Here is a 24,362-nt window from a genome sequence, read left to right on the forward strand (position 1 = left end):
GTGTTGTTTGTAGTGTGCACTCTTGAAGACTTGAGGATGTCCTCCTGATGATATCAATTGCAATGTGAGCCAAAAATGCAAGGGGCCAATAAACTTCAGATTTACCTATTTTTCAATCAAGTGACCCCGGAAGATGACATTCACGTGACGACGGTTACTAATCTGATGTTGACATCAGCATCAATATCGCCACAAATGGAATCTGGTCAACGAACGAGCCGCTCACGATCGTGCAGCCTCCACACAGATAAGATGAAAGAATATCCCACGTTCTTTTGTTGATCAAGCTTCGCACCGCAATAAAGACTCTTGAAGATAGCACCAAAAGCCGGAGCAGTACAAGTTTTGGTACAACTTATCCAACAACCTTGAAGGAAGCCAGTTTCATGAATGCGTTGGAAGCTGGTGGCTTTGCACATGAGCAGCAATGACTGGGCGCGGGCTGCCTGCGCATGCAAAGCCATGGCAGCGGTAAGTTGCTTTACTACCTTCTCTGACAGACAAAGAATTCTTTCTTATATCCCCCGTGGCTGTCGAGTGCATGTTTGCAGTTGTATAAGGGCGTGTGTGAGCGAGCGAGTGCGTACAAATTGTGCACGGGCCCATTCTAGCGGTGCATTTTAGGCAATCTTATGCAATGCTCACAGGTGCAGCCAGGCGTTATTAATGTGGCTGCCAGAAACGCGGATGCAATCAAGTGGGCCATGACACACTGGACAGAGGCCGAGACCGTAGCTATCACCGTCCGTGGCTTGGATGAGCAAGAACTGGAGAATCTCAACAGCGGCATGGAGATGTTACAGAAAATGGTTTATGCAACTCATTATCGCTGGGGTGTCAATCAAGGTTACGGCATGCAGCTGCCGCGTGTACTGCGATCTGTGGCTCTGCACGTGCAGCTTGGCAGTAAGTGTCGAGATCCCACGCAATATTTTGTGTACGCTCTGCTTTCAGAGCTGCGGCCCGAAGTGCTGTGCTTGGCGTGGGATCAAAGGCTGACTATACCACCAATGAAGAGTCTGAAGCACCTGCGGTTGGAGGTTCAAAACCCAAGAGATGTGTTCCATGACCGCTGGGAGCAGTGTCCTAATCTGGAGAGCCTCTCAATCTGCAGCGACGAGGATCCAGAAGCAATGGCTTTATCAGTACGGTTCTTCAAGATGGACCTGGCAGCTACGCCGAAGCTGCGCAGGCTTACCCTTCAGTTGCTGGTGCCCGGGCAGCTCAGCGTGCCTGCAGGCTGCAAAGTGCATCTGGTTTACCACGATGCAACATTTGTCTCTGAGGCATGGGACAAAGGCTTGGCAGATGTGTGTACTTCATGCGAGCTATTTGAGCAGATGCCTGGAGTGCAGTCTCAAATAGATGGGTCACCAATGTTGTCTTGCTTGCAGAACATGACCCTTGCAATTTGCCCCCAACTGGCAGTCCTGAAGCTGAATTGCAAGCAGCTGGGTTCAGAGGAGGATCCTTTATTCGTGGGTGTTAATTTGCCGAGCTTACAGCATCTCGAGGTGACTGCTGACACCGATATCAGCCTGAGTTTTGGTCTGAATGTACAGCTGCGCATTCTCACGACTCTGTCAGGGGCCGGGCTGTTTTTGGACTTCAATGACATGTGGGGCTTCTCAAGGAGGCTGCAGAGGTTCAGCTACAGGTACAAGGAATGTTGCCAGATGAGTCTTATGTGGATATGGCAGCTGCTGCAGGATGAGACCCATCCGATGGTGTGGCGGCTTGACTGGAAGGACCGCAGCACGCCAGCTGAGTTTCTGGCTCTTGATGAAAAGAATAGAATTATTGGAGAGGAGGTGTGTGGCAGGGAGTGTGAGTGTGGGTTGTGTGTTGACTGCGTGCGGCGGCTGCACATGCCGTCTTCTGGACACCCGATGTGGCCCTTTGTCGGTCTGTTTGATTGATGGCTTATGAGAGGTCATGTTGCACTCATTGAGAGTTGCATCGCAGAAGCATCTTCAACTGGCTGACTGTCACATTCAGGCGCTGCTCAGCATAATGAGAAATGTGAGCGTTGAAAATCATGACGTCACACGAATCAAGCACAACCGAATCACTGTGTCAACGGCTGCGAAGTCCAAGATGAGGAGCAGGGCTAAGAGTGTGCATGCGGGCAGTGTGTTGACTGTGTGCGGCGCCTGCACATGCCGTCATCAAGACACCCGGTGTGGCCGTTTGTTGTGCTCTTTGAATAGAGGTTCAGGTCGGGAAACTGGAGGCTGTAGGTAGGACTGTTCCAAAAGAAGATATCTGTAAACATGAATGATGATTTGGTGCTACTTGCAAGCATGCAGCTATGCCAGTGCATTCACAGTTGGTCATTCGTATGCATGTTCCACAATCAATGCAACAATTGTAAGAAAGGGGCTTATGGATGATTGGGGCCCCAAACAGCAAGGTGCTGTATCCAGTTCTCAGCCATTATTGGCTCCTGTTATGCTGTGCTGTGCAAGTGCTGAGCGCGATTTGCTAAGACGACAGCTGCATGAAATCTCGGAATCGCCTAGCATGATCTTCGAAAATACATGATCGTCTCATCTGTACAGAGGAAACACTGTAAGTTGTACACCAGATAGAAAGTGGGCGTCAACGTTGTCTTTGAAGGACGGGGATGCAAGATGCTTTAAAAAATTTGGAGAGGCATTGAAAAGCAGGTGAGGGCAGTCAAGAATGAATCAAAATATTGTGAGTTGAGATCAAGTAGTGCCTCACTTTAAGGCAGCGAACAGTCGTCGATATTCTTGAGTGTTTCTTCTGGATTGGGGGACTGGCTTGCTGACAATTCCTCCAGAGGCTGATGGGAAATATCTTTCTGGAATCATAGGATCCCTTCTCCACCAGCATGCAGTCGGCGGAGCTTGACTGGGGGCCAGAGGATGACTGGGACGCTGGCTTTGACTGGGATGCTGTTGAACAGGAGGCATCGAAACGGCTGAAAGTAACACCAGGATACAGACTGCAGGCGGAGGGTTCTCACAAACAAGTCAGTATCAGTTTCGATTTATGTGACTATGAACGATGTGACATGATCTTTCAAAGAGACCATGTGAACATATGAATTGCTGATGTATGCCTCCAAACTGCAGGGTGCAAATGGCCAACACCAAGCAGCTGGCCCCTCTGCCTCAGCAGACCAGCATCAGGCAGCAAGATCGGCCTGCATGGTGCAGCCTCCCCAGCAGCAGCTACACGTCCAAAGCAAGCAGCCCAGACAAATCAGCACCATGTCTGTCCGCCAGCTCTTTATCAAGCGCCACTTGCCATCTAGCCAGCGCACCGGAGCTTGTGTGACTCCTCAGAAGCAGCCTCTTCCATCAGGCCAGGACAGCACAGGCAGGACCCACTGGGGCAACAAATGGCAGCAGCCCCAGAGCAATCCACAGCACAGCCATGGAGCACCTCAGCCCGGCAGCTCCCTGGGCAACCCACTGCCGGCCTCCAGGCAACCACAGCCAGCTGAACAGGCGCAGCGACAGGCGCAGACTGGAGTTTTTGGAGAGTCCCAGGGCCGGCGTGGGCCCCCTTTTGGCGCCCACCGCCGCCCACCGCTAGCAGAGAATCAGCAAGGGGATCCCAGTGCGGCAAGCAGACCATTACCAAAGCCCCAACAGCCGCAGGGCCCCCTGCAGAGTCCCACTGCCCTTCTAAATGCCCCCTATCCTGCTGCGCATGCTGAAAACCCTCCTGGGCAGCCGGGCAGCTTTGGGCAGCTCGGGCCGCCTGCCGGCTCAGCCAGCGTGCGGCTGCCCCAAAGCTTCCCTCCGCCACTTGACGCGCCCGCAGGCAGCCATCTGGGCGGCAGTGCCGCCTATCAACAGGGTCCTGTCCCCCACAGCACCTCTGCGCAGCCTGGCATGGCCGCTGCATGTGAGCAACCGTCTGGCCTTCAGCCTGCAGGTGTCTGGCCGCATCCTTCCAGACACTCGCCGCACGAGCAGCAGCCGCCGTCGCAGCAGCAGCAGCAGCAGCAGCAGCAGCAGCAGCAGCAGCCGTACAGGCCAGGCAGCACGCAGGGGCAGAGACATCGGCAGCAGGAGCGCTCACACGGGCCTGGCAGCACACCGCTGCAGAGGGATCAGCAGCAGCCGCAGTGGCCGGGAGAGAGACAGCCAGCAGCTGGGACAGCTGAGAGGGAACAGCAGGCAGACGCGCACAGGAGGCAGCAGGCATGCATGGGTAGCTGGGCAGCCCGGGCGGAAATGGAGGATGACTTTGTAGTGGCGCTGCCAAAACAGGCCGCAGCGGCTGCCGCCAAAAGCGAGAGCGCGCCGGCGGCCGGCCGGCCGGCCAAGGCCGCGCCAGACCCAGCTCGCAACGCCGGGAACAGTGCACCCGCCGGCAATGCTGCGCAGATGCCTCCACGGTGTGCTGCTCTATCCCTTACTTGACCCCATTCAATCTAGCGGTATTCTTCTCATCTTTATTGATAAATCGGAAGCAACAGGTCCTCAACGGACAGGATGCTCAACAGAGCAAAGGCATCTGTCATAATCCTTAAAGTTGAAGTCATTAATTTCTGGGAGCACAAATTGAACGCCCACTGATTGCCTATTGAGCTTGCATGCATGCTGCACAGGGTGGAGCCCAATGCATCTGCGAGCGCAAGAGCGCTGCCTGCGTCCATGGCGGGACCAAGTGCATCAGTGGGGGGCCAGCCGAAGGCCGGGGAGGGCCCTGTGACGAGGGCAGTGCTGAAGATCGGCCCCGGCAGCTGCCTGGAAGTCAGCATATCCAACCATGCGGGGCTCGTGGCCGCACTGAAGCAGTGCGTCGTTTCCTCTCCTCTTCATTTCCTCGGCGCTGTTCCTTAAAGCGTTGTCATTGTCAAGTCTTCACTACTTTTCAATACATGCCTGCAAGTTTTTCCTTGAAACAAGCCTTTCAATCTTGAGAATGCACACTTGCAGCCTGCGCTCTGCAAGACACATGCTGCATCTGAATCTCTGGGAAATGTATCCCTCAAGCCCAATTCCAGGCTTCCTCGAATGCGAGTTTTGTGCCACAGTGTCGCTAGCAGACCCACCTGTGTGCTTGTACTTAGTTCGCCTATTTCACGCTCCTGCTTCGCAAACAACACCAAAAACTCTTGGTAGCTTCATTGTTGGGGACACGAAAAGATTTTGCGGTGACGTCCAGCATGCGAAACTGGAGAATAAATTAGATTTGTTCCTTGTTTTGGTCAGGGTGGGCGAGGGTGCGTTTAGTCACAATGCGGGCGGCCAGAGCGTGTGGCGTTTCCCCCTGCCCAAGCGGCCGGCCGTGGCCAAGGCGCTGGAGGCCGCGCGCGGAGTGCGCTGCAGCGTTGAAGACCTCCACCCCGTCCCCAGAGCATTTCTGGAGGTCTGTTGCACACGCCCCTCACATTGCCTGGTTGTTGCAAAGTGAAATTTGGAGGGGAACTGGCAATCTTGAAGACAGCTGCTTTTTCCCAAGAAGCCTTGAATTGCTGATGCAACATGGCAATCTTGACAGCAGCTGAATTGCTCTCCAAAATCAGCTGTGAAGTCATGTTCAGAAGCAGTCTCCTTCTTTGAGCAGCCACATCAATATGGAAACCAGTGCACTTTCCGGCACTGTTTAGCCTATGGAGCCTTTGATGTCCTGGCGCTATTTACATGCACCTCTACCTGATTTCAGCGTCTTAGGAGTCTCAGAAGGGCCGTGCATGTGAAGCTGTGGCATCTCTTCAACCCTGCGTTCATATTTGAATATCTAGGGTTCCTCACGCAGGCCGCGAGCGCGCTGCCGGACGAGAGCGCCTGTTACGGGCGCATCCCTGCCAAGCTGGAGGGCCGTCTGATGGCGTTCCAGAGAGACGGCGTCCGATTCGCGCTGCGCCACGGCGGCCGCGCCCTCATCGGGGATGAGATGGGCCTCGGCAAAACCGTGCAGGTTTGGGGGTTTTCTTTGGTTACATCTTGTCATCATGCATGCTACATACTCACAGGGTGCCTGTCGCTACCAGCATTGTTGCTTACAAAAGAGCCTGCCATGGCGTTTGGGCAAATGGGCCTCAGCAAAACCGAGCAGGTTGTAGGTATTGTTTTCCCCTTGGAGTACCGTCTTGTTGCCAAGGTTCTGGAAAATGGATCTTTTGGCAGAACAGTGCAATGCGGCGTGTCCCAAGCAATTTTGGTCTTGCCTTCTGCCCGGCCGGCTGCAGATTTTGCTGAGTCACTGCATCTTGCTCCTCTCATGCGCACGTCATGACATGCCCCCAATCTGTGCTGCATCAATTGTTGGCCGTTGGGGGCATGCATATCACAATCTGTTATGGCAGGCAGGCAGTCACTGTTCAAAATTTGTGCAGTGACTGCGATGCTTCCTGCAGGCTCTGGCGCTGATGGCGGCATTCAGGGACGAGTGGCCCTGCCTCATCATCGTGCCATCCTCCCTCAGAGGTGACTCCCCTCTAAAGTTGATGCCCCCTGCATGCATGCAACAATTCTCCTCTTCTTGAACCCTGCTCCCCTGTTGCCCATCTCAAGTGCAGCCACAGCCCTGCCAGGACACACTATAGCACTTATTGGTGACAGTTGCGAGCCAGTACAACAACAAGGGACCGCATTCAAGGGTGGAGGCTTGGTACGGGGTTTAGATGGCATCATGAAATCAACCTCAGTGGCGCTCATCAGAGAACATGCTGTGGAGACACAAGATCCTCTTTGACTTGCGCCAGATTTTGCAACTGCTCTAAATTTGCAAACCACATCAACTCGAATCTCAAAGTTCATCTGCAAGGATTTGAAAAAAATGTTTGCTGCACAGAACAATGGGTAGATGCGTTGGTGGAGTGGTTGGGAATAACAGAGGAGCAGGTGCACGTGACAAATACGCGCAAGGACACCGATCTCACCGGGCGCAAGTATCAGTGCCTCATTGCCTCCTACAACTTCCTGGGCAACCTCGAGGCAAACGACCGCGACCTGGACTTCCGCGTAGTCATCATGGACGAGGCGCATTACATCAAGAACAAAAAGGTGGGGCCCTGCATGTCATGCTGTCAGACTGTTTGATTATACTCCGCTGCAGCTTGTCTCCTGACAAATGCTTGCCACTGTGGGCATGGTAATTATGTCAGAATGCAGACATTCAGTTGCTCGAAGTATCTTTGCATGGGGCACGCCTGCAATGCATGTGATGGTGAGGATGTGCAGATGCTTACTTGGCCATACATCTTTGACCAACTATCATGCAAGGGCTTGTGATCAGTTAAAATATCACATGCCAGTAGGTAGCAAGGAGGTTTGGTAGCTCGTGCATGCGTTGTAGGCTTGAAAGGCGGTGACAGAGGGTGCAGTGTGGCTGTGCGCAGCATCACATACAGAAGGTAGCGAAGAAGCCTGTAATTCACGCATGCATTTTGTATCTGAAGAGGGTGACCAAGGGTGCTGCGTGTGGCTGTGCGCAGTCGGGGCGCTCTCAGGACGCGAAGCCATTCGTGCAGAAGGCTAAGCGAGCCATTTTGCTGTCCGGCACACCGGCCAGCGCACGCCCCAGAGAGCTCTTCCCGCTGGTACAAAACACTTCCAATGCCGTACTGCTCATTGTAAAACGATGATCACTAAAATCCATCACAGCCATACCATCTCTGTGCAGGGGGACAAATTGCAAAAATGTCTGGTTCACAGCGCCCTTGACTTTTGGGTGTGACCCGTGGAGCAAACACATTGCAGACAAAGGGCAGATTGGAGGTTGAAGGGATTCTTACAGCTGTGACCCAACACTGCAATGCACAAATATAGGGCAGGCGGATTAAGGGAAACGGGTCTAAAAGTATTTTGTGTCGTGTGTCTAGAGCAGTGATGCTTGCATTGTGCAAATGAACTTGCTATGCAGTCAGAGCAATTCAAAATGCTGAAAGAGTTTGCCCGAGACTGCAGATAGACTGCCTGCTGCCGGCGTCCAAGGTGAGCTTCACCAAGTTTGGGGAGCGCTACTGCCTCACCCAGAACCACTTCCCCCGAGGCCAGTCCTTCTACAGCAACAAATACGACGGTGTGTGCCTCTTTCCTCCACTCTCAATATCACTCGACCGTGGGAAAAAATGGACCTTCTCTTTAACTCCCAAGGATGCAGAGGCAAACATGGTTGGTCTTACATCTGATGTTGCGACATGCATGCAGGTTTGGCCACATTGATACCCTGATATAATTAAATATTCTATTGACACCTGCTGGGGACTAGACAGAACATTCTATGGGGTCATTTTTGCTCATCATGCACACGAGCCCCTGGGGTATTTGTTATTGCTGCAAAATGCATGTCCGAGAAATTGGTGGCATGTTCTTGCAGGTGCGACAGAGACAGAAGAGCTGTATCATGTGCTGACATCCTGCATCATGATCCGGCGGCTGAAAAAAGACGTCCTCTCGCAGCTGCCTCCCAAACGCCGCACCCAGGTATGCTACTCTCTCCACAGACTTACATCCCTGACGTTATTCTTTTCTTCACCCACTTTAGCTTAGGGTTTAGGGAATATGGATTTAGGATTTAGGGGAGGGGCCTTTACAGTAATAATTTTCCACGGGGAATGCAATGGTGGATTTAGGGTTTAGGGTCGATGAAGGGTCAATAAATCTAAAAGACACAAATTGGGTGAACTTTAATGTAAGACGACTTACATAACATTTGTCATGCCGGCTGGCAGGGGGCGGTGTAAATTCTGAGCACCGTGCCCACGGTAGATTTTGGCCTTGCCTGCCTCTGGCGATTCCATCAGGGGGTAGGATGTGTGTGGCAGCCTTTGCCTGCAGCTTGTCTGCGAACGCACCTTGCCTCTGGCAGGAAAAGCGTGTAATTGTAATTCATTGAAGGTGCCTGTCAGCTCTGCCTGAACAAGAAGTCCCACGCCCTTTGTCGCTGATATACTGATATTCTGCAGGCAGGTGCTTGCACGTGCTGCAGTGAAATGCAATGCTTCTGGTTTTGACTATGATCTTTGGGGAATCCCAAGAAGAAAAAGACACAATATGTGCTTGAAGTGGCTGATTGTGGGGAAGGACAAGATGTGGGTCTGTCTGCGCAGGTGTTCCTGCAGCTGGACGCGGAAGCCAAGAAGCAGCTGGAAGCCATGCAGAAGGAGATCGGCGCAGTAAAGGCGGCGGTAGCTGCCGCGAAGACGGACGCCAGCCTGGACTCATTTGGCGGCGGCACCGTCAAACGCACCATCCTGGACCTCTACTACCGCAACGCCAAGCTCAAGGTGCTCAAAGTACTGCTGATGAAGATGTTTTCTTGGCAGTTTTCACCAATATTAGCTCCTCTTTTAGCAGTGCTTTTCTACAAATGAACCAGCAACCCCAAGCCCAGTTCAGGGAATGTGCAAGCTTCTTCTCAAATTTAAGCAAGACTGTCCGTCCAGTATTATACTGCAAGCCCTTGTTGTGCCCTATCTTAACATTTATGGTTAGTACATGACAGGCCGGTCCTTCTGCTGCTTACTTGAGAGTCAAAGGCATCAGCCATCAAGTCTTTCCTAATAAATCATGGGTTAAGAGTTTGATGTAATCTTGAGTGCATATATAAACACGTCTTTTAAACGGAGCTGAACTTTCAAACCGTGTTTCACCGTGTATGAAGATCGTGGGTTTGATGGATGTTCTGTGCGTGCAGGTGAAGGCGGTTCAGGAGTACCTCAAGGAGCTGCTGGAGACGACTGACCAGAAGCTGCTGGTCTTTGCGCACCACAAAGACATGCTGGATGGCATCGAGTTCATCATGAACAAGTCAGCCCCAATCCATACGTTCTTCTCCATTTCTCAAATACTTACATTTTTCAATTCTGTCTCATTTCCTGCTATGTGCAAGTCTCCATTGCTTCTCTGCTGCTCTGAAGGCTTGAGTTGGTAGAGTGGACAGCCACAGCTTGCAGATGCTTGGTCCTGACTTCATGACCATGAGTTTGCTCACAGTTTTGTAGTTTGCATGCTGGTGCTACCATCCCCGCATGCAAAGTCTTCTTTATGCCTTGACTCCCTCTGCGCAATGCGCCCAGTGGAAGATATCATTCAAATTATCTAAATACAAATTCATGTGCTGCCCAGGACAAAGCAGCGGTACATGCGGATTGACGGCAGTGTGAAGACGAGTGCACGCGCGGATCTGGTCAACGATTTCCAGAACAATCGCGACATCCGCGCAGCAGTGCTCTCCATCCAGGCCGCCGGCACCGGCCTCACGCTCACGGTGCGCGCCACTTTCTCATAACTACCCTCGCCCTTTTTGAGTGAGCGACTCTTTTCATGGCGCCAAAAGCTGGGCATTGGTTCTTGTCGGCACCGGACTCACGCTCTCGGTGTGCAAACTGTCTTGATTGCGTCTTGCCATTTCTCTGTCTGCTCTTCATTCCTCAAATGCAGCACTCTTTCCTCCACATGGCCAGAATGTTGCACCTCAGTTCCCTGCATTTGGTATCGACCCTTCCTCTAGAGTCTCTGGACAGTAATTAATCTATGAGAGCTCATGCTCAGATGTGCAATTCTTTCCCGAGTGAAGAATCTGTGCATAGAAGGGTGCTGACTCTCTAGTTGTGGCGGTCGGTAGCATGCCTTCAAAATTGCGCAGTCATCCGCACATTGCGCAACTGTATGGGGTGTCATTGAAATGTATCTGATGCTACATGTGGGCTCTCCCACAAGGTCCCAGGCAAGACTGAAGCCCCTTGCAAGCCCCTAAAAATATTAAAGTGTTTCACTCCCCAGGGGGCATCGGTTGTTGTATTTGCGGAGTACACTTGGACGCCGGGGGACCTCGTTCAGGCGGAGGATCGCGCGCACCGCATCGGGCAGGCCACGAGCGTCAACATCTACATGCTGCATGCGCGCGGGTCCGTCGATGACGTCATCTGGGCCAAGCTGCAGTCCAAGCTCGAGCACGTCGGCCAGGCGCGGCCCCTTTAGGCACACCTCAGAGATAAAGAAAAGAGCTTCTTTGAAGTATGTTTTCGATGTGCAACAGCTGGTGGGCACAACGACGGGATTTGGGGAATTGGCTGTGGGTTTCAGAGTTATATTAGAATGTCCCTCTGAGAACCGGAGGTATCTGATCATGATGCTGATGCTGATCAGGATCTGCTGGTCAGACTACATTGAAGGAATCTGTGTTTGCCAAATGATTAAGCACGGCGGGGTATTGTGAAGTGCCCAGGGTGCTTCTGCATGCAGACAGCCAGAAGTTGTGAGCGCCTGTTGCTGTGTGGGCCTGACAGGGTCTGCAAACGCTGTGCAGGTGTTGGCCTGGTGCCCGTATGAGGCCTGTAGTTGCTTCACTGCCGCCCAAAATTGACGGGTAGCTACCTTGTACGCTGCACAGGTGCTGGATGGCAAGGAGGACGCGTTGCAGCTGGCATCCACGCACACCCAGACAACGGGCGATCAGCGCAGCCTGCGAGGATTCCTGCAGCCGCTGCCGGCCAACCGCCCGGGAGGCATCGCCGCGCCAGAACGTGACGACGACTTCCAAACACCCCCGGTGCCGGCGGCTGCGGCGCCGCCGAGTCATCAGGGTAGTCACCCCTGGCCACAGCAGCCGCAGCAGACGCAGCAGCAGAGGTTTGATCATGCAGTTGGCGGCGGAAACGGGTGTCGGCAGGGGGACATGCGAAACTTTTTGATGCCGAAGGGGCGCACTTGATTTGGTAGTATCATGGTCCTGCATCATGTGACGCCGTCGGTGCCGGGGCCGGGTCCGGAGCCACCGTTTAGTCATCACGGTAGTCACCCCTGGCAGCCGCAGCCGCAACAGCAGAGGCCTGATGCATTGGGGGTCGGCAGTCGGTTGGTGGATCTGCGGATGTTTTTAATGCCCAAGGGGCTCACCTGACTTGTAATTTTTTCTCTCCCAAGAGTACCTCTAGCGGAGGATTTTGAGACTTAAATATTTGCTTGGGCTTTGCAAGCTCTACAGACCAGCTGGTGTTTGGGCCATTCTGAAGCACCTCCTGCTTGATGTGGAAGAGCACATCGGGTTGCAAGGATGCCTGGCTCTGCAGCAGCTGCGCAGCTTGGCAGGTGCAGCCTTGACTTTGGAATCAGCTGATAAGCTGCGGCAGCTGGAATGTTGTAAGTACCGCACCGGGACACCGGCACTTTACATATAGCTGTCTATACTCCGATGGCCCCGGCTGGCGGGGGGCGGTTCAAATGCTGAGCACCGTGCCCACGGTTGATTGGGTCTTGCTTGGATCTGGCGAGTCCAACAAGGGGTAGGATTGTGGCAGCTTTTGACTGCAGCTTGTCTGCAGGACGCACCTGGCCTCTTGGCAGGAAAAGCGTGTAATAATATTTATAAGAATAACACTCCGATGGCTTGGCTTCCTCATTGACACGCCAAAACCAGGGGCGTAATCGCTGCCATCTATCTGCATGTAGACACATTTGACTTCCATGGAGCACTTTCTCAGATGAGGCCCACAATACAAACTGGATCTTCTTGTGCCACATTTTGTCCACGTGTCTCTGTCCTTCTTGCAACTGATCTCTCCCAGTAGGAACCCCATTCTAGCTCTCCCTTCAATCACAAGTTCTTCTAGGGTCACTCCCCTAGTTCCTCTCAAGTTGCGCTGTGAAAAACAACGAGGCAGCTATCTGTGCGCGTGCTGGTAGTCCAGGAAATAGAATTCCTGGATGCGATCACTGAATCTCTTGGAGTAATACACAGCAGCCGCTGCAGCCGCCAGAAGCAGCGCCGGTGCAGGCGACAGCAACCGCGCCCCCGAGGCCAGAACACCGACGGTGACTAACAGTGACGCCGCCCCGGCCGCCACAGCCGCCCACCTCAGCGCCTGGAATTTTCCCAGCGCCTGCACGGCAAAACATGTGCGTTACAGTTGTATTGTACGCAATGTAATCGATTCTGATCCTGGCCCGGAGCTGTCTTGCTTGTTGCATATCCACTGCAAGGCTGCCCTTTCAGATTACAGCCGGCGCTCGCACTGCCTTGTAGGTCTTTGCTCACTTTGACTTGAGAGCATTGTAACTCTCAAGTATGATGTGTCTGCTCTGCAAGGCTGTCTAGCCCCTCAGAGGAGTACAATGGAGCTACCAGATGTGCCACAATCCCCTTGCACCGGATTGTGGTTCATCTGGCGTGTCCCTCAACTCCTCGCAGGGAAATTGCTTGCGCCAATTACACAGTGCACCGACTCCTGGATAATTTTCTGAGCTGGTCTCAGTACAAGGTTCATAAGGCGAGCTTTTGGCTGCCTGGCTAATTCTGCACTGGCTGGCCTCGCACTGCACAGCCAAGAAAGCCTGGCACACGCGCAGTACCTGGAGGCAGGAGGGGCAGTGCTTGGTGTGCTGTTCCCAACGGTCGAGCAATTTCTGCCTGTCGTCCAGAATAGGACCGGGGTCCCCCGGCGTGGGCCCCCCGCCGCCGCGGCTGTCCAGCCACCGCCGAAACTCCAGCACCATCCTGGCGCAACATTCCAAAATCAACTTTCAAAATCTAAGATCGTACGTCAAATCCCTCACATCTGTGGCAGATCTATCTTCACCGTGTCCTTGAAAGGCAAGAGGCCTTCTTAAGAAGTCTCGACACAAGGGAATGGTAGCAATTGCATACCTGCACTACGCGTGGAATTGCCGGTAACCAGCATTTGTGAAGCACAAGATGCGTTGCGTGAGCATCTGCTGAGCCAAGGTGTAACGCGTGCGTGTGCATAGGGGTCATATAGGAGAGATAGGCCTCTATGGCAACTCTTCCCTTTTACCGTTACACAAGGCAAAAACATTGTGGGCAGCGGGCACACCTGTCCGCCTGTGCTGGCATGAAGTAGGAGCCCTTCCACCTGCTACCGCTCTCCCTCTCTGCCGCCGCTGCCACCCGATCCTGTGACAGGAGCAAATCTCACAAAATGCTCGCTGTTGCCACCTCTAAAGTACGCAACTTGGTCGGAATCAAATGCCGTGTGCAATCTACGGAATTTGAGCCACGAGAGTGAGCCACTTCATTACACAATCCTGGTGCATCTTATGGCCAAGGCGCCATCATTAAAGCCACAAAGGCCCTCGTCTGAATTGAGAGCAGAAAAAGCAGAGGCGCTCACCGCCCCGTGCAGGAAGACATTGTCTCCATCAAACACAAGGTTGCGCGTCATGTGGTCCTTCCAAACCGGCTGCGCCGCCACCTGGCACCAATAACACACACCCAATCAGCACATCTTCACCATGCATCATTCTGCTCGTTTCTACAACTTTTTGTTTGGCCGCACACAATGGAGTGCCCTCCTTTGTTCAGCAATAGCAGATCAAGAGGACCTTGCAGCAAGTAGACATTGCAAGTGTACGCAGAGCTAGTAAGGCTCCACAAGAATCATGTTGGTCACAAATGACAGGGTGCCGCCTCTAATCAGCAGCAGCAGCAGCAGCAGCAGCAGCAGCAGCAGCAGCAGCAGCAGCAGCAGCAGCAGCAGTGATCTCGAGGGGACAGCTGTTGGTCACAAATGCTGGTCTTGTTCAGCAGGAGCAGCAGTGGCATAAGAGGCGACGGTACCTTTTGCAGCCGTTTTGATGCGCCAACGGACGGCTGGAAGAACCACCAGAGGCACCGGCAGCGGCCGGGCGCCGTCGGCACCGCTGCCATCCACATCTGCGCATCGTTCACCTCCCCAAAATCTGTGCGCATCAATTGCCGCCCTTATTCCATTTTCTTTGATTGAATCCATGAACATGGCATAAATCAAGCGCGCCGTTGTCTTGCCCCTGTTGAACAATATCCAGCATGCAATGCAGGGGGCGCGGCCCATCAAAGATAAGAATATTGTGCTGCATGCACAAGGCTGCAACGTGTGCATGTCCCTTTTCCCATCACAACGTTCACTACAATGCGCAATTTTTTGAGTGTATGTTGCTGCCGAGTCACCAGCTGAGTGATTCCTTGGCATGACACTGAATATCTATTCATACGACACTAGACAGAAGGGTTTGAAGGGCCTTGGGGGAGGGCGGCGCGCACATCCGGGGAAGTAGTAGCGAACAATCGCGGGCGCCACAAATTGGATCTTGTAGGCGGTGCGCCGGCCCATGAACTTACTAACGATGTCCATCGACATGCCGTCTGATGGGTGCTCCGTGGCAAATTCAAATGTCCTGTCGGGCAGCGGCGTCGGAGAGATCTCATAGTAGCCCGCTGTCGGTGTGTTCCTGCTCATAACAACCCACGCTGTGACACAATGGCCACTCAGATATATTTTAAAAATCCTGCTTCTTGGGCTCGAATTGACAGTTGTCAATCTTAAGAGGCATGGCCTGTGTGCGAGGGAAGCAGAGGCAGTAAAGGCGCAAATGGGAGCAAGAAGGGTCAGCTCAACACTCCATCCATGGCAACCTGAGTAGCACCGATTGATGCTACTCATGTTCCAGAACGTGCCCTTCATGCAGTACCACAAGCAGTAAACAACGGATCGCAGCAACGCCATTGGCAGAATCACTCAGCCATGAGAACATCAGAGAAGCACATTCGCGCACCGGCTGCCAATGACGCCGTTGTGCGCATAGTTCACATGGGCCGGGTCGATCAGATTCTCGACCAGGAAGTCATAGCTGTAGGGCAAATCCCTTATGTATCGCTTCCCCGAGTCAAGGGTTGGTGAGCCGTCGCGCATCACCGCGTCGGCTGCGTCCGGATCCAGCTCCGGGATGAGCACCGGCGGCCGCCGCGCAGCTTCCTCCGCAGCTTCCGCGCCGGCTTCCCCCCACACGTGCAGGAAGCCCTGCCGCACCTGTCAGCGCGACAAGAGTAATGTGAAGAACATCACAGTGTTCCATGGAAAACGGCGGTAGGCTTCTGCTCAAGGGCAAGGCATCTTGGCTCGAGTGCCTGATGTGACAATAAGGAAAAAACATGTGGGTGGATGATGACAGAAGAATACAGAAGAGCAATGTACCCAGAACACCAAGAGGAGGACCCTTGTCCAAAATATACTGCCGAAAGTGGAAGTGTATGTGCCCAGAGGACATCCCGTTGATGCTTTGTGCGCATTGTACACCATCACAAGTGCTGAGATATAAGATAGAATGCATGATGCTCCTGTTTGTGCAGCAAACCTCTCCGCACCTGTGTGGGGTGCACGGCTGCGCAGGAGCGGCCGCTGGAGCAGGCAGCGTCCTCGGCCCGGGCATCGAGCGCCTGGGGGATACGCGTGCAGGCGCCGTCGCCCCTGAAGCGCCACCCGTGGTACGAGCACATCAGCGTCCCGTCCGACGGCTCTATCCGCCCCTCTGCACGCACAGCACAACTGTGAAAGCGTCCTCCAACTATAAACATTGGAATGGGGCAGGTGCAGATGAGGTGGCAACATTTACACTTGTGTGGGCAGCTGGCCCACACAAGCAATTGAAGGCGAGTATGCAATCATGACCACAGACATGACCAGATCTGAGCATACCTTGCAAGATTCTGCGACGAATGCAAAACTGCAAGGGTACTTGTAACTAGCAATGACTGCGCACATTGCAAATGAGATTGAGATGTCATCTCTGTGCAAGTTCTGGCAAGCAAGCACTTCGGGGTGACTGCATGCATGTGCACGCCATGAGAAGTGATGAGTAAGAAGTGCAGCTGCGCACCTGACAGGGGAGCAAGCCTGTGGGGGCAGCGGTCTTCAAAGGCGGTCCACTTCTGCTGACGCGAGTCATACCAGATGACTAAGCGTTTCCCCAGCAGCTCCATCGCGTGTGGCCTGCCCGGATCCAGGTCCTCCACAAATGCCAGGGGGTACCACTGCCGCGCCCAGACAAATGTGCCCTCCTTCTCTGCTTCCTGTAAGAAAGGCGACACATGAGTGCTGCAGCATGACATTGCTATAAGAAAGGTGTGTTGTGCAAACGAATCCAAATCAACAACGCCTTTATATGTTTAGACTTAAATGGAGATGCGCAGGGAATGTATGGGTCACCTGGCTTGGCTCTGTCTTCGGCGGGGCATCCAAAATTGCAGCATGCCTGGACAGCGTCCGTGAAGCTGTGAAGCCTGGATGGCACCATACTGATTCCTGACCACAACAGGAAATCTCAGCGTCAATAAAGATTATGGGTCCCTGACACCTTTGAGCTTCTGCATACCTGCATATCTGCATACCCATACTTGCTATTGGGCCATTCTGCACAGATTCTATTGTTCTTCGCAAGTCGACATGGCATTATTCCCAAGCGATAAATATAACAGGTAATTAACAAAGGCAAAGCGCATGAGCCATTTGAGGATTGATATCTGAAAGGCCAGGGCCACGGGGATTCGCATGTACGTGCGCAGTCACTACCTGTCCAGTGAAGGTCCGTTGCTGGCAGACTCCTCTCCTGCTGGAGATTGCACGTAGTCTAAATTTGCTTTGATCAGTCCTGAGAATAGGAGTTGGACAATGGCATCGATGCATCGCACTGATGGGCAACATCGTGGTGAGATTTCCCCTCGATTAGTGGGTCACCGATACGACGATCCTTGATTACGTGTCCATCGAATTGTGAGCAATTAAGAGGTGCAAAAGCCAGCAACAATTCAGTCCAACAATTGTTGCTGACATGGAGCCCATGTGCGGTCACGGGGCTTTCAATTCGGCCGAAAGTTTTGGAGAACGGCTAGATCTAAACATTTCGGCGCAGACGTCAGCTGTTGGCAAACGACAATGAAATCGTTCCCAACTTCATGTTGTTTTTATCCTATGCTTTGTTCTTTGAGATATCACAATGAGATCGAGGCGCTTTAACTGAACCTGTACAGAGGCAACGCTGAACAGCCGTCAGGCAGCGTTTCAACTGTGTCTTGAAGACTCAAATCTTTTGTACGCTGGAAAACATTCACAGCTGCAAAAATATCAGAATTCTGCTCCATGGCCCACGCTCACGGACACTCTGGGATACCGGCGATGGACATCGACGATAAAACGAGAAGGTACACCCAAAGTCCTACTTAGCATTGAGGCTTTCATAATTTCACAGATGAATGGGAAGCTCTGCATAATGTCTTGAATTTGCTAGTCGTTCAATGTCATGTTGCTCTCAGCATCAAGCTCCTAGGTTTTGGCCAGCAAGTGAGTTCCAGTGCTCCGGTGCTAGCAGTCTCTTAAAGAGTTGCTTTTAGATCTATTAGATGTGTTACCAAGGCAGTAGGAATTAAGACCCATTAAAGATGCGACATACGTTCTCCCACCCGAGCATCTGCCAGAGTAGGGATGCTGTAGGTCACACAATTGACTGATTAATTCCAAACTCCAGGTGGTCGTTTGGATGTCTGTGTGGAGCTCTGCTCCTCGTCAATGCAACTTTCACGCTCCTGTCTCCAATTTTTCCTCAGGCACGCAGCTCATTTTGACCTCAAACAGCAATACTTGCCCTGTCAGCAAGCATATAATGGTTGACTTGCAAAAATTAGGGTAGATGTCAACACTGTCGCCTGTCCGATTGCCAAAAATTCTGTGACAGTGCTGTCTTGACTGCCACAGGAAGCAGAAAGGCGGCATGTGAGCCCAAGCATGGTGAGTCATCAATTCTGTCCTCATGCATGCAGCCTTCCAGTGGTGGCAATAGTCACCTCCTCAATCGCTCTTTCTTGTAGGCAACTCCTGGTCATGCATGCATCTGACTGCTCTTATTGCAGAGTTGGTTATTTCTTGAGATAGAATATGCCAGAATCTCAAAATTCAAATTCAAATCCAAATGGGCAGCTGGAGGGTGGGTTGTGCGCACAGGTGGGCCTGGTGTTCAGCATCTACTCCTTTGCCAGCGTGGCGGCTTCTCCCTTACTGGGGCGATTGGTGCAGCTCGGCTACATCAAGCGGCGTTCCCTGCTGCTTGTGGGACTCCTTGTGGTGCGCTGGCCGATTCCTTTCTTTTTCCTTCCTTACTCCTGCCCTTCATATCTCTGTTCTTATCTGTGTCCTCCCACTAAAAGTTGGTGACAGCGGTGTCTGGGAAAGTGCTGAACGTCGCTCATTCAGCCAAGTTGTGAAGGGGAGAATTTTGAAGAAAAGCTTAATATTGGAGGGAATCTGTTGGAGGTTGGGCTGATGTGTCAGCATGTGATTGTGCCAGGTGTGCATCAGCACAGCGCTCTTTGGCTTCGTGTCCGAGATCGACCATGAGCAGTTCTTCACTGCCGCATGTCTCATCCTGCGAGCTGTCATGGGTGCGGACTTGCTCCCTGGCACATGTTAAGTGCATGCATGCAAATTATTAGTACTACATGCTTACATGGAATCCAAGGAAAAATGTTGGTGGTTGTTGCCTTGAAGGCACAGACTGCAATCTATTTGACAGCAAGACATGCAGGTTGTATCCCTAGAGAGTGTGTGACCGCGGTCTTGCTGGGATCTGGCGAGTCCAAGGAGGGGTCGGGTTATGGCAGCCAAATGCAGCTTGTCTGCAGGACGCTTCTTGCCTCTTGGCAGGAAAGCGTGCAATAATAATAACAGGTGCGCTGGCATGCTTGCAGGTCTGGGGTGTGCGGCAGTCGACACGGCTTCAATGGCCCTGTCTGCATCGCTGTACGGCGGGACACCCTTCCTGGGAACCGCAATGGGCATCCAGGTCTGGCGCCTTCCAGGACATTCAATCATTTATGACTTACGATACCTGCTGCTGACAGCTCGTACACCTTTTGCAGCCATGAAAAGGGACCATGCGCATGCTATGCTGCGCATGGTGGCTGTCAGGCTGTATGTGAAGCGCAGGCTCACAGACCTAGATATGCAGTGCATATGAAAATCGTCGGATGGGAACGCAAGTTGCAGGGGAAAAGCTTTGGGAGCGATCCCTGATGCGCATGCTTGCAGTCAGGCGGCATGTGCACTGCAGCCGGCATAGAGGCTCATCTAGCATAGAGGCAGCCGTAAACACATAACTCGAAGGCCGGATTGATTTGAAGAAGCAAAGTGCAGGAAGGAAGCTTTGTGATTTTTTTGTTGTGTGCATGTGCAGGAGTCGGTGCTATCGATAGGGTGGGTGGTCGGTCCGGTGGTGGGAGGTTACAGCGCTCAGCTGGCCGGCTTTGGAGCGCCATTCTTCATCACGGCAGCTCTTGCATTTGCCTGCTACCCCGCCCTCTTCTTCCTCATGCCCCGTGGTAAAGCCCCCTGTCCCGCCCCTGACCAGGGGAATTCATAATGAACCTGTAAAAATTGAGGACTGTACTTGAATGTGTTGTTCCAATTGGAGCCCCCGGCCTGACCAGCCCTTCATCTCATGCATGCCAGAAGCGTTATCCTGAAGTTTTGTTCGTACGTGCAATCTAACCTTGGCAGCATAAGCACCTGAAGGTCTCGGCAGTCCAATCCTATCGCAGAGGTCCTTTCCCCTGCGCATGTAGAGATTTGGAGGGTGGTCTGGTTTCTGGCAATCTCACACGGCTGCAATGCTGCGGACAGCGCAGACTGCCTGGGAGACTTTCGCCCAGAAGCCATGTCTTGCTGGCAGCTCTTTAGACAGCTCACTGTCTCACCTGTCCCATTGCATCCAGCCGTTTTCAACCGCTGCTTAACATCCCCGTTAAATCTGTACACGAGGGCAATTTAAAATTCGGATTCAACCATTGAATGTGAATTCAGGCAAGGAGACGGACGTGGGCGACGAGCCGCAGGAGGACATCGCCGTCGGGCGGCTGCTCAAGGCGCCATCATTCTCCCTCCTACTAATCTCCGCCATGCTGGGGGCTGCCATAATCACATTGTTGGACCCCACGCTGGGCCCCCACCTGGAGGACATCCTCGGCTACGGACCCGGCACCATCGGCATCGCATTCGCCGTAATCGCCGGGGTCTACGCCGCATTCACCCCTTTTGCAGGGTGCGTAATCGAAGCCCCACCGGTGTTTGGATTCGAGTTTCATAAATACAAGTATCAGATAAAATACGGCTGTGCGCGATTGGCTGCCTATACGTTGGCTATTATTGCAGGATTAGGCGCCGCACTTATCCCCTTTGCGGGGTGCCAAATCCCTAGTAGCCCTATTTGTCTCCTAACGTTTTCAAGCATTAGAGGAGATCCTCTTGTGCGGGGAATGTAGCTGAGAATTGCATGCGTTGTGGACAGTGTATCTGAGATGTCTGAAGGAGGGTATCTTCCTTCCATCTGCACTGACGCATGGTCATGCCAATGCATGCACCTTCCTTGAGACTGGAGGCTGAATTCTCCTCCTGTCTCGTTGCCCCTTGCCGAGTATGGGTGTTGTATCTAGTCCAGAGGGACGAAGGCTCCAAAATGGGTATGAAACTGATGCTTCGAGTTGACTATGTTGGCGCAGGCTGCTGGGTGACTACATTGGGCGGCTTCAGGTGATGTCGATTGGGCTGCTGATCTCAGCTCTCTCCTACCTGCTCATCGGCCCCATTCCACTACTGCAGCCGCTGCTGGGCCCACAGGTACACCAACACACCCTGTCAAACATGGTTTGCCTTGTGCCTTTTGTTATACCTATTGAGAAATGAATTTTTATCTGCAGCGGCCAGAAGATTGGCCCTGGCTGGAGGTATGCTTAGATGCTGTGCATTGCATTAGAAATTGACGGGGTCTGACAGGTTGCAGTCAAATGCTGCCACAGAGCCATGCCCTCCTTGTTGGAGTTGCCAGATCCAGGAAAGATGCGCGGCTGGACATTGCCAAAGTTGGCAGGCGTACTGAAAGGCAAAATAAGTGCTATTGAGATCAACAACTCTAAGTTTGAAGTTGAATTTTTGATTGTTTCAGATGTACTGGCTGGTCTGGATAGCGCTCGGCGGCGTCGGCATTGGTGCAGGAATGACTTTTGTGCCCTCGCTGCCAGCGCTGTTGCATGCTTCGCACACCCTGGTGAGTGATTCTTCATGGGACTTTTAATGATTTAAAAATCCCCTGGACTCTTTCTTCCTGGCTGGTCTGCCCAATCAGACTTCATTAGACACCATTTATGCCCCCGGGGTCTAGCTGATTACTCAGTTAATTCAAGCGATGAACCCAGCATGCCGCCAGCCATTCATGCTCTGTTGGGCGCGCCGGATTTTCTATCAGCTAGCACAGATAAGTTGTTGCAGCAATGCCATTCCTTTGGTGCACCTCACCATGTGTCATAGTCACCCCTGCATGGCTTTGACTAGGAGGGTGAAATTGATGATTCAATCATGACTTTTCTGTTTGAAATGCTCCAGTGATCTGTACACCGAGTAACTTATCACCATTCTTTTATTCCCCCATGCAGGGTTTCGACCAGGAGGGGGTGGATGATCTGGTGTCGGGGATCCTGATGGGCTCCTACCACAGCGGTGGCGGCGGGGGGCCCTTGATAGGGGGGGCAGCGAAACATCTGCTCGGCTTCCCCTGGTCTGGAGCGGCTTTTGCAGTGATTCTGGCCATCCAGGGAGTTGTGATTGCAGTTCTTGCCAGCCTCATGCCGCCCGAGCCCAAATATGTGGATGCACCCGACAAGCTACCTCCCATCTCAGGTAAGCGCCCTCAGCCACCGAGGAATATTGGCAGGGTGCCATTTTGGCCGTGCAGCTGCTGCTGTGTTGAGATATCACACATTTGCTCGGGTTACAATGGAAGACGAATGCATCCATGGCTCCCAAGCGATGTTGTACTCTGGAGAACGTCAAAGCTTGTGCCAGAAGAGGCCCTGGCCTAAGTGCAGTACCTAAAACGGTAACAGAGCTGCTGCCAGTCGTCCCTGACACCCAGTCATGCTCGCACAAAGAGTGACATTATATGAAGCTTTGTCTGCTTGCCACCCGCCTTCCTGTAGTACATGATAGTAGAACTGCAGCATGCATGCGGCATGACATAATCTCTTCGGCGTGCAGAGGAGGGAACTCCGCCCGCGGACATGGAGGCCGCCATGCCAGTGCCGCCGCCAGCCCCCGGCCTCGGCGGCAGCGGCGCACCGACGCTCGATCGCATTTCTTCATCGGCAGCCGCCGCCGCGGCCGCCCCGGCCCGGCCGATCGCTCTGCGGCGGAGTTCGTCCTTTGGGCTGCGGCCGGGCAGCGGCGCGGGCAGCTTTGGCGGGCGGAGTCTGGGCAGAACTGGGTCGATGCTGGGGCTCAACAGCCGCAGCAGCTCCTACGCTGACCTGTCCAATCGGGGCGTGCGCGAGCCGCTGCTCACCCGGAGTGATGAGGAGTGATGAGTGGGAACGTGCGCTGTAGTCAAAGCGATATGGTCCAAGACGAATATGGACAGACCAGCTGTTGCAGCTGTTATCAGGGCTGGTCAAATTGGATCAAGCCACTTGTGCACTCCGAGGGGTGAGGCCCTGCAAGTTTTCGTGGCTGTCAGAGCAGTATTCAGCGAGCGGCGGGGCAGCTGGACTTGTACCAAAAACCCATGGGCAGATCAGCAGCAGCAGCTGCTATCAGGACTTGTGAAAGCGGGGCTTGCTCGAGCCGGCATTTGCCCTTTGAGGAGTGAGAGCCACCAGTGCGCACTATCACAACCTCACAGACCGAGCCAGGCATACCTGTGCGCTCTTGCCAGTGATTCGCTTTGTATTTGCAAGTGACCTGATCTGTACACAGGTTTGCCTGATCGTGGTCTGAATAGGCTCTCCCCGGAAGAATCTACAATGGCAGGAGACCTTTCCCCTCAGGGTCGAAAGTTCTCCCGCCAGGAGGAAAAGTACGCTGGGCAAGCCGCTACTGAAAGTAATCTGAAATTTTTCTGATTGAACTGACATACCTGGCATAGCAGTTTGTGTGTCGCTTATCAAGTGCAAGGACAGAGTACCGGATGAGTTTATCAGGGAACTCAAGTATGGTGGTTTGCCAAGCCTCCAAACAAACGCAGGAGCGTCCAGCAAAAGTAGCACTGCAATTTGGGGAGGGGCATATAGTATTTCAAGGGACTTTGATAAGGTATTTTTGGTGTCAGCTTGCAGGCAAGGGTTACTGTGCTTGCTGCAGTCACAAATATTTTGGGACCACCAGCTTGAGTCATTCAAAGGCAGATGAAAGTGGTGCCGCCGGTGATCAGCCATTTATTTTCTACTGGGATGGGCTAGGAGAATTGAGATATGCCTTCCAAATTTCCAGCCTCCAAGATTGATTCAACAGACACTGGCAGATCAGCAGACTGATATATCATTTGTATAATTGAGGATGGGTGCACATGACTTTTGGTACCAAAAGATGCTCCTCTTTTGCCATTAACACTGCCTGAATCCGCAAGATCCCAAACTCTGCAGACTTGATTCTTTGAATTTAGCTTAATCAGTCATCTCTCACTGATGGCATCCTGTCTGAGACATCTTTCTGGCAGACAGGAAGTATCTGCAGCTGCAACTATGCATGCAACCGCGGTTGCCTCATGACGATCATCACCGGTGTAAAATGGGCTTTGCATCAGTTGCTGCAAGGGGACCTTTATCATGGTGACTTACAACTC

General features: G+C 52.9%; 3 protein-coding genes across 3 annotated transcripts; 2 read left to right on the top strand and 1 right to left on the bottom strand.

Annotated features, from left to right (window-relative positions):
- Positions 1-4,076: 4,076 nt before the first annotated feature.
- Positions 4,077-10,916, top strand: COCSUDRAFT_28813 (P-loop containing nucleoside triphosphate hydrolase protein; the record flags this gene model as incomplete). The annotated part of the gene is made up of 13 exons (XM_005647883.1): positions 4,077-4,378; positions 4,592-4,780; positions 5,199-5,355; positions 5,746-5,907; positions 6,347-6,416; positions 6,784-6,995; positions 7,427-7,531; positions 7,899-8,013; positions 8,311-8,417; positions 9,044-9,220; positions 9,631-9,743; positions 10,062-10,203; positions 10,719-10,916. The coding sequence occupies exons 1-13, from the start codon at positions 4,188-4,190 to the stop codon at positions 10,914-10,916; spliced, it is 1,938 nt and encodes a 645-aa protein (XP_005647940.1). The 5' UTR covers positions 4,077-4,187.
- A 1,682-nt stretch (positions 10,917-12,598) lies between these two features.
- On the bottom strand, positions 12,599-17,467 carry COCSUDRAFT_47272 (hypothetical protein; the record flags this gene model as incomplete). Its single annotated transcript, XM_005647884.1, has 11 exons — positions 17,279-17,467; positions 16,916-17,011; positions 16,587-16,779; positions 16,075-16,238; positions 15,486-15,739; positions 14,974-15,161; positions 14,512-14,633; positions 14,066-14,146; positions 13,769-13,848; positions 13,287-13,431; positions 12,599-12,817 (listed from the first exon to the last, which is right to left on the bottom strand). The coding sequence occupies exons 1-11, from the start codon at positions 17,408-17,410 to the stop codon at positions 12,599-12,601; spliced, it is 1,674 nt and encodes a 557-aa protein (XP_005647941.1). The 5' UTR covers positions 17,411-17,467.
- A 157-nt stretch (positions 17,468-17,624) lies between these two features.
- On the top strand, positions 17,625-23,106 carry COCSUDRAFT_65893 (MFS general substrate transporter; the record flags this gene model as incomplete). Its single annotated transcript, XM_005647885.1, has 12 exons — positions 17,625-17,907; positions 18,231-18,309; positions 18,458-18,490; positions 18,704-18,823; positions 19,047-19,140; positions 19,447-19,541; positions 19,932-20,076; positions 20,558-20,795; positions 21,253-21,370; positions 21,696-21,797; positions 22,183-22,426; positions 22,784-23,106. Exons 1-12 carry the CDS (start codon positions 17,846-17,848, stop codon positions 23,104-23,106), a joined length of 1,653 nt encoding a protein of 550 aa, XP_005647942.1. The 5' UTR covers positions 17,625-17,845.
- Between the last annotated feature and the right edge of the window lie 1,256 nt (positions 23,107-24,362).

This window comes from Coccomyxa subellipsoidea, assembly GCF_000258705.1.
Source record: "Coccomyxa subellipsoidea C-169, whole genome shotgun sequence".
NCBI classification, from domain to species: Eukaryota; Viridiplantae; Chlorophyta; class Trebouxiophyceae; family Coccomyxaceae; genus Coccomyxa; species Coccomyxa subellipsoidea.